The 9,448-nt window shown below is 42.1% G+C and overlaps 1 protein-coding gene across 1 annotated transcript in view; it reads left to right on the top strand.

Annotated features, from left to right (window-relative positions):
- Nucleotides 1–9,448, top strand: part of CHN2 (chimerin 2) — a 216,190-nt gene that overhangs the window by 163,833 nt on the left and 42,909 nt on the right. Inside the window, exon 6 of the mRNA XM_007945518.2 lies at nucleotides 7,459–7,536. Coding sequence (XP_007943709.2) covers nucleotides 7,459–7,536 — 78 coding nt within the window. The remainder of the gene's footprint in view (nucleotides 1–7,458; nucleotides 7,537–9,448) is intronic.

Raw genomic sequence — 9,448 nt, 5'->3', positions numbered from 1 at the left:
CCTGAGAGAAGTGCAGCTGAGATGCTCCTTGGAAGCGAGGATGGCCAGACTTCGTCTCACCTACTTTGGTCATGTTGTCAGAAGGGACCATTCCCTAGAGAAGGATGTCATGCTTGGTAAGGTGGAGGGTCGACGAAAGAGGGGAAGGCCTTCGATGAGATAGATTGACACTGTGGCTGCGACAATGGGCTCAAATAAAGCAAGAAACATGGAGCTGGCACAAGATCGAGAGGTGTTTCATTCTGCTGTGCATGGGGTCACTTTGAGTCAGAAGTGACTCGACGGCACCTAACAACAACAACAACCATTGAGATATTTCAACAAACGGATGCCCCCCTGGAGACACTCACTCAGCTATGCCAGGAGATTTGGAAGACAGCTATCTGGCCAACTGAGTGGAAGAGATCCATATTTGTACCCATTCCAAAGAAAGGTGATCCCACAGAATGTGGAAATTATCCAACAATATTCATAATATCACATGCAAGTAAAATCTTACTGAAGATAATTAAAAAATGGGTGCATTAGTATATTGACAGAGAGCTTCCAGAGATGCAGGCTGGATTCAGAAGAAGACATGGAATAAGGGATATCATTGCTGATGTCAGATGGATCTTGGCTCAAAGCAAAAAATACCAGAAAGATGTTTACTTGTGTTTTATTGACTATGTAAAAGCATTCGATTGTGTGGATCATCACAAATTATGGGTAACATTGAGAAGAACAGGAATTCCTGAACACTTAATTGTACTCATTAGGAACCTGTTCATAGACGAGGAGGCTGTCATTTGAACAGAACAGGGGGATACTGCATGGTTTAAAATCAAGAAGGGAGTGCGTGAGGGTGTGTCCTTTCACCATTACTTATTCAGTCTGTATGCTGAACACATATTCTGAGAAGCTGCACTATATGGAGAAGAGCGTGGCATCAGGATTGGAGGAAGAATCATTAACAACCTGTGATATGCTGCTGACACAACTTTGTTTGCTGAAAGTAAGGATGATTTGAAGCACTCACTGATGAAGACTGAAGACTGCAGTCTGCAGTATGGATTACATCTTCATATAAAGAAAACAAAAGTCCTCACAACTGGACCTATAAGCAGCATTACAATAAATGGAGAAAAGATTGAAGTTGTCAAAGACTTCATATTACTTGGTTCTACAATCAACACCAATGGAAGCAGCAGCCAAGATATCAGACGAGGTATAGCACTGGGCAAATCGGCTGCAAAGGACCTCTTTCAAGTGCTGAAAAGCAAAGATGTCTCCTTGAGGACTAGGGTGTGCCTGACACAAACCATGATATTTCCAATTGCCTCATATGCAGGTGAAAGCTGTACAATGAATTAGGAAGAACTAAGAAGAGTTGATGCTTTTGAGTTGTGGTGCTGGGGAAGAATGCTGAGGGTACCATGGACTGCTAAAAGAACTAACCAATCTGTCCTGGAAGAAGTGCAGCCAGAATGCTCCTTGGAAGCAAGAATGGCCAGACTTCATCTCACCTATTTCACGTTGTAAGAAGAGACCATTCCCTGGAGAAGGATATCATGCTTGGTAAAGTGGAAGGTCAATGAAAGAGGGAAGGCCCTCAACAAGATGGATTGAAACAGTGGCTACAGTGATGGGCTCAGGTATGGCAGGGATCATGGAGCTAGCACAGGACCGGGCAGTGTTTCGTTCTGCTGTACATAGGGTTGTATGAATCAGAGACAACTTGATGACACCTAACAACAACAACAACAGGGACTAACCTCAGCTTTACTACTTATCAGCTGCATAGCCTTGGGCAAGTTACTTAAATTCTCAATGCCCTGTTTCCTTATCTATAAAATGGGGATACAAGGCAGTCTCTGGGTTACCTCTGACTTATGAACAATTCTTACTTGCCCTTTAATATTATATATGTTAGCCCTCACTTTGAAACATTGAACTAATCCCTACCTACAACAAATTCTTCATCACAATCACTTTCACTTGCTACAGGTGTACCTTTTAAATTATTGAAAAGGCCTCAAGCCTTTTCTAGCATTAAAGTAAAGCTAGTTAAGAACCATGTGCATTTGTTCCAACTTACATACAAGTTCTTAGACACAGTTAGGAATGGATCTCTTTACTGCCTTTAATTATAACTGTACCCACCTCATATGCTTATATGAGTCTGAAACTAATCAATGTATGCAGAAGACATAGTACAATGCCTGGCACATGGTAAGCATGCTATTAATTTAACCCAGTTATTCTCAACTGGAAGCAAGTTTTGCCTCCCAAGGGACATTTGGCAGTGTCTGGAGTAATTTTGGTTTGGAGTATTTTTGGTTGTCTGTCACAACTTAGGGGAGGGGGAGGGATGTTACTGGCATCTACTGAGAAGAGGCCAGGGACGCTGCTAAACATCCTGCAATGCACACCAGCCCCCTACAACAAAGAGTTATCTAGTCCAAGACGGCAGGCCAGAGTTTGAGAATCTTTGATTTCAACTGAGCACACAGAAGCACAGAAAGGTGCTTCATCTAATGCATGTATAGATAAAAACAGATAAAATTTTTGGCTAGAAAAATTCTGTCAGCAAAATTATTAAATCTGCACTGTGCAGAGAGAACACTGTGTTAGACACTGTGAAGGCTATAAAAAAAAAAAAAAAAAAAAAACCAAGGCTCTGTCTGTGAGGAGCTTAAAGAAGAATTCTGTGTGATTGGTTAGTTAAGAGGGAATTTCTTACCAAGAGATTTTTGTAGTGATTTTTCCCTTAATAAGAGGGTGATGTGAGGTCATCCACACTATTCACAATAATGCTCTCTCAAATGGCAACACTTTACAGTTCTTTACAGTCCCATGTAAAGAAGCATCTTAAGGGAACAGTGTATGATTCCTTCACATGTCTGAATGTGTCTTGTATTTGGGTAAATGCTATTGAGCAAATATCTGAAAAAGAGAAATCACTGTTGCAAATGGAAATAAAAATTACTTGTTATAAGTAAAGGCACATACACAAGAGAAAATATTTAATCTCTTTATCTTCAACCACCCTTATACCAAAGGAGAATGTCCCCCTTTTAGCCCACTTTCCATTTAAAGAGTGATTTTATCAGATTCCAAAACTGTGTGCTCATATAATTAGGCTAGTCTAGAACACAGACTTCCTTCTCACAGAAAATGACTTGTTATCCAAAAGACCCTCCTGATTTGTTAGCAGGAAAGATTTGGGAAGGGACCCTTATCCCATCCCTCCTTTTGTTATTTTTGCCTTTAGGCTGAGGATTGGAAGTTGTTTCAAAGCCCTGCCTTGTCTTCACTTAATCCCTGTCAGTGGCACTTGTCCTTCAGGATTGAGCAATTGGAAGGAGACCTAAAGAGTCTGTGAAGAGCTCACTCCAAAGTTTCAGTCCTTGGCAATTGACCATGAAATGGGTGATCATAGGATGGGGCAGGAAACTGCACACCATGCAGTCATCTTTGTACACCTTTCTCCACAGTCCTGACTTTGTACATGTAAAGGTTTCTGTCAGTTTATATTTATCCAGGAGCTCTGATGGTGTAGTGCCTAAAGCATTTGACTCCTAACCAGATGGCTGGTTGTTCAAACCCACCAGCCACTCCTTGGAAGGAAGATTGAACAATCTACTTCCGTAGAGATACTGCCTCGAAAACCCAAGAAGGGGTCGCTATGAGTTGGACCCAACTTGATAGCAGTGAGTTTGGTTTGGTTTTTGGTTACTACTATGGCAAGCTCTGGTGGTGTGGTGGGTAAGGCATGTGGCTGCTAACTAGAAGGTCAGTGGTTCAAACTCAGCAATTGCTCCACAGGAAAAAGTTGAGGCAATCTACTTCCATAAAGATCTACAGCCTTGGAAACCCACTGGGAGTCTCTGTCTATGTGTCACAATTGGCTTGATGGCAGAGGGTTTGGTTTTTTTGCTATGGCAAGAGATTTTATTATTAAACACTCTTGTAGGAGAAAACAAAGGTGAATTAGGCACAAAGCATGTCACAATGAGTTCTTGACCTGGAAGGGGAATAACATGTTATAAATCACTGTAATACAAAGCAGAAAACAATACAAGCAATAAGAAAAAAATCTAAATGAAACATTATGGTATTTCAGAGTTTGCTCCACTGGGGAGTTTGGAGAAGTCCTTTTGGAGAGGATGACCTTTGAATTAGAAAATGAATGTTGGTGAAAAAGGCAGACATGTTGAAATGATGCTGGAGTATTATAAAGAATATAGCGAGCTATATTCTATAGCTAGAATTCTATAGAACTAGGTGAAAAGTTGACTATGTCAAAGAAGTTTTTTTTTTTTCTGTTTTAGTTAGTTAGTTACTTTGTTAGTTTTTGTAGAATTTGTGGAAGTGAGTAGGCAAATAAGGTGAGCTGGGTAGTTTGAGACCAGTTCATGAAGAGCCTGCAATGCCAATGGAGAATCATTGAAGCTTTCTGAGAAGATGTGGAAGTAAATAGTCTCTGGATGAGGAAAATCGTTGTGCAGCTGTGTATAGGGTGGATTGGAGAGAAAAGGAGGGTGTGAGTTATTGTGGGGCATGATGAGTAAGGAGAGGCAGACTTGACCAATAATTTGGATAAAACGTTTGGCAGGACGTGATACACGTGGGGCTTCCTAAGAAAGGCAGCATAGCATCATGTTTAGGAGCATGGAGCACAGGATACAGATTGTTGGGTTCTAGTCCTGGCACTGACTCTTAAACAGCCACATGCATATCCTTGGGTTATAGTCCTGGCACTGACTCTTAAACAGCCACATGCATATCCTTGGGTTCTAGTCCTGGCACTGACTCTTAAACCAGCTACATGCATGTCCTTGGGAAAATTATTTTATTATTTATTTATTTATTTTTTTTTTTACTTATGATGCTGACTATGAGCAATTTTTCTTTCTTTTTTTATTTTTTTATTGTGATTTGGGTGAAAATTTACAGAACAAATTCACTTTCCATACAACAGTTCACATACACTTTGTCTCATGATATTGACTACAACTTACCATAATGCAACAACTCTCCTCCCTCCTGATAGTTACCTCTTCCCTGTGTCCTTCCCTCCATGCACTCCTGCCCCCTGAGCTGTCTCCCTGTGCATAAACAGCCCTTCTTTCTCCTATGATTGATATCTCCAAGGAGTGTATCTACCTCAGGTAAATGTTCAACTCATATGCCTGTCTTTTGTTTGGCTGGAAGCCACAGGTGTGGGTTCAATTCCAGACCTGAAGGGCAGCTAGGGGCCATAGTTTCAGGGGTTCCACCAGGCTCTATCAGACCAGCAAACCTGGTCCCCCTTTTTTATGGGAGAGGGGCAAATTATTTTACCTCTGGTGCCTTGCTCTCTTCATCCAAAAAAATGAGGGTAAAAACTTTGTTCCTTATATACATGCACTGAAGTCCCTGGGTGGTACAAATGGTTAATGTGCTTGGGTGCTAACCAAAAAGTTGGCAGTTTGAGTCCACTCAGAAAGGCCTGGCAATCGACTTCTGAAAAATCAATGGAAAAAACCCTATGGAGCATAGTTCTACTTTGCCATACATGGGGTTGCCATGAGTCAGAATCAACTTGACAGTGATTGGTTTTATACATGTTTTATACACATTCTGAATAATGGCATGACAAAAGTTATTGTGCATAGTAGCTTAATATAAAAATTGGCTGTTATTATTATTGAAGGCAATAGGAGGATGAAATAGGAAGATGGACTTCTGAACCAAGCTGGAATGATGGTGATTGCCAGAAAGAATTACACAAGGAAATGATTTATCATTTTGTTCCTATCCACAGAGCTGCTTGTAGGAGCTAGAATGTAGGGCCATGTCTAAGTGGAGGATGGTATGAAATGCACGGACTACCCATCTATGGAAGTGTCCCACCATCCACATTCCTCTTGCTTTCTGGTTTCAAATGCATTGATTTCACTGTCTGGCATTAGCAGTGTTAAATTATTCCCGCAGAGCAGGAATACTCCCAAGACATCATTATCTCCTTACTTCTATTAATGGGGAGATCTGGGGCCAAAACTCTGATGGTCCCATGGGAGATCATCAACGAGATGATGCTTTTAAGAGAGGTATTTTTATAGACTTGAACGGACATTGAGGATGTGTGATTTAAAAGAAAAGGAACTAGATATTTTGGTTTTCATTAAGGAATGTTGTCTGGTCTGTGTTTTTAATGGGGTTTTTAATAAGAGGATAGAAGAGAGACTGGGGGTATCCTGGAGCTAGACGTCCTGCTCTTATTTTGAAGCTGTGGAACTCAGACTGCTGAAATGCTCTGGTCTTCTTCAGTGCCCGATTTGGCATGCACATTACTCTAATGTAATGCATGTATGAGAATAAAGGAGCTCTGGTGGCTCAGTGCCTAAGGCATTTGACTGCTAACCAGAAGGTTGGTGGTTCAAACCCACTAGCAGCTCCTCAGAAGGAAGATGGGGCAATCTACTTCTGTAAAGATTTACCACCTTGGAAACCCAATGGGGTGCTCTATGAGTCAGAATTGATTCAGTCGCAACGGGGGACTTGGTGGCACAGTGGATAAAGCTGCTAATTGAAAGGTCAGCGTTTCAAAACCACCATCAGGAGAAAATGAGGCAGTTTGCTTCCATAAAGATTTAAAGCCTTGGAAATCCTGTGGGGCAGTTCTACTCTGTCCTGCAGCGTCACTGTGAGTCAGAATCTATTCGAGGGCAATGATTTATGCTTTCAGGTTCTAGGGCATGTAACAAAAGGAGAGGCAGGCTTTTTCCCTATAAGATTAAACAGTCATCAAAGTTTAAAGGATTTAATCTGCTTGAGTTCAATTCAGGATGGGGTCAAAGCCCCAGAATAATTGAAAGCAGCATCAGGCTTAGAACATCAGAGGATCATGTGCGCGCACGTGTGTGTGTGTGTGTATGTGTGTGTGTGTGAAATGTGCTAGCCAGTCGGAGAGGTCTCTCTTTGCAAAGTGCTGTGGCAGGATAAAGAAGCCTGCCTGCTCTGTGTCCTCCAATCTGCAGGGGCTGCGGCTTCTGAGGGTTGCTGTGCACATGAATGTGCGCTATTGTTCCAGGCACGTGTCGAACCAAGAAATAGCACAAAACAGGCCCGTCCTTATTCAGATACAGAGCCCCTTCCATCACTCAACCCAGCCCTTCCAGGTCACATGCCGGAGGCCTTCACAGACAGGGCACAGCTGCCTCAAATCTGCTGCCTAACATTAGCCGCAGTTCAAAAACCTGACAGCAATACCGAGCTTCCTAGTCTCCGCAGGAGGAGACCAGAAAGCTCTGGCATCCAGGGAGGATGTTCTCCCAGGAACTGTGGCTGGAAAATGAGAAAAAGTGTGCTGTGGTTCGGAAGTCTAAACCAAGCAGGAAGCGCCAGGAGCTTCTGGCTGTGGCATTAGGGGTGAAGGTGGGAGTCAAAGGCAGCTTTCTTTGGCCCCCTCTCAGACTCTTTGCCTGTTCACAGATCTCCTCCCTGGTTCGAAGGGCTGCCCTCACGCACAACGACAACCACTTCAACTATGAAAAGACACACAACTTCAAGGTAAGCACGCTTCTGCCTTCTTTCTTCTGTTGTAAAAGGACAGGTGGAGTGGGACCATTTATGCTTTCCACCTGGTTTTTGTACAAGGATGTAATTATAAAGTAAGGAGTCTGCAAATTCCATTGCTTTCCATTTTTAGCACATGCTTCACACCGCTGTATCACATCAAACTGGAGACCTCGGAAAGTGGTTTGCTTGATGCTTGTGCTTAGAAATACCTATACGTATGTTGACTTAGTTCTGGAGGATTGGGCCCTTTTTCTCTCCCTATTACTGTATCCAGTGAAAGAGAAATCCTGCTCAGTGTGTTTGCCTTGAGAGAGCTTCTGATGAATGTTGGTCGGACGGTACTTTTCCACTCCAAGTAACAGCAAAGAGAATTACTATCTCTGAGCAAGGGAAAACAGTTGCCTGTGAACATTCTGTGTTTTGTCTTTTGTTTTCAGTGATGCTAACTGGTTTCATTTCTGTGTGGACAGCTGTGAAAGCAAATGATGACAGGAGATACCAGCCTGTAGCTTTTGTTTGTGCTCTGGGTGCAGGGGGCACCCTGCAGCCTGGCCAAGCTCAGCCCAGCTGCAGTCTTGATCCTGCTTACCAGACCAAACAAAAAGATAGGGAGAGCTGGTGGGAGGTTAAGTGGATTTTCCCTGTGTGTTGTACTTAGAAACTGGAAGACCGTTATCTCTGTTACAGACCTACATTTACAGAAACAGACTGCCAGTAGAAAATGATGCCATAATTCCCTGTCCTAAAGTGTTTCCCAGGAGTCCTGGGTGGAAAAATGGTTAAGTGCTTGACTATGAACCAAAAATTTGACAGTTCAGAGCCACCCAGTGGCACCTTGGGAGAAAGGCCTGGTGACATACTTCTGAAAGATCACGGTCCTGAAAATCCTAGGGAGCACAATTCAACATTGCACGCATGGAGTTGCTGTGAGTTAGAATTGACGCCAACTGGTTTGGTTTAGGAACGTGTTTTCCAAAAAGGTCTGGGAGGGAACTCTGATGCCAAATTCCCTTGCTGTTGAGGGGAGGAAAAAGAGGGCAGAGTTAGAGGTTTCACTCCAGCAAATCGGTTGGCATTTGCAATTTGGAGAGATTGGAAATGAAGGATGCAGGAAGGAAAGAATGGGCCGAGGAGCAAAGTGTGTATTCACTCCTTTTGTAAACTATTGTTTCCTTTAAGGGCCAGTAGCCCAAGTGACTATTGGAACTAGACCACCTTTTTTTGTCAGAGGTGACAAGGGAAACCTATTTTAATCTGTTGTTTTCTAATCTGTCATAAGGACAGTAGATGTGTGTCTATTAAATATACATTCATGTTAGTTTGATCTGTTTACCCTCTTTCTGTTTTTGGAAAGCAAAAGGCTCTGTCATTTGCATGCTGTAATTGCACTGAGCGATAGAATTATTCAGACCTGCATATTTAGCATTAGAGTGAAAAATTGCATTATATAGGGACTTTGCTAGGGCTCTTGGTTTTTCTCCCATCACTGAATTGTGACAAGTCTAATTTGCAGCATAAAAAGCCTTTACGATTTTTTTTTCCTCTTTCCTGTTTTCTATTTTTTACCCTCATTAATTTTTTGCCTTAAGAAAGTATTTCCCTAACTTTTGGCAGACTTCCCTGATTTGTTGCATCCTGTGGATGGATCTTGGATTTGCAAATTCTTTTCCTTCCTCTTGAAAATTCTAATTCCTTTGGCTTTAGGATACAATTGGAATTGTGCCCTCTGACATGTGTGTGCATGGAATAGTCCCTCCATGTACATTACTGTGTCTGAGCTTCTGTTAGAAACACACACGCATGTTTAGTTCAGCAATACTTTCTAAACTAATTTCAGCCTTTTTAATTTTAGATCTCTGAAAAGGAATATTCTTAAGACATTTTAAAACAAAAAAGAGGTAGT

The sequence above is a fragment of the Orycteropus afer genome, unplaced genomic scaffold (genome assembly GCF_000298275.1).
Source record: "Orycteropus afer afer isolate SDZICR_OR568_19922 unplaced genomic scaffold, OryAfe1.0 scaffold00008, whole genome shotgun sequence".
Taxonomy (NCBI): Eukaryota; Metazoa; Chordata; class Mammalia; order Tubulidentata; family Orycteropodidae; genus Orycteropus; species Orycteropus afer.
Note: the sequence above shows the minus strand (reverse complement) of the source record. Positions and strands in the feature narration are given on the sequence as shown.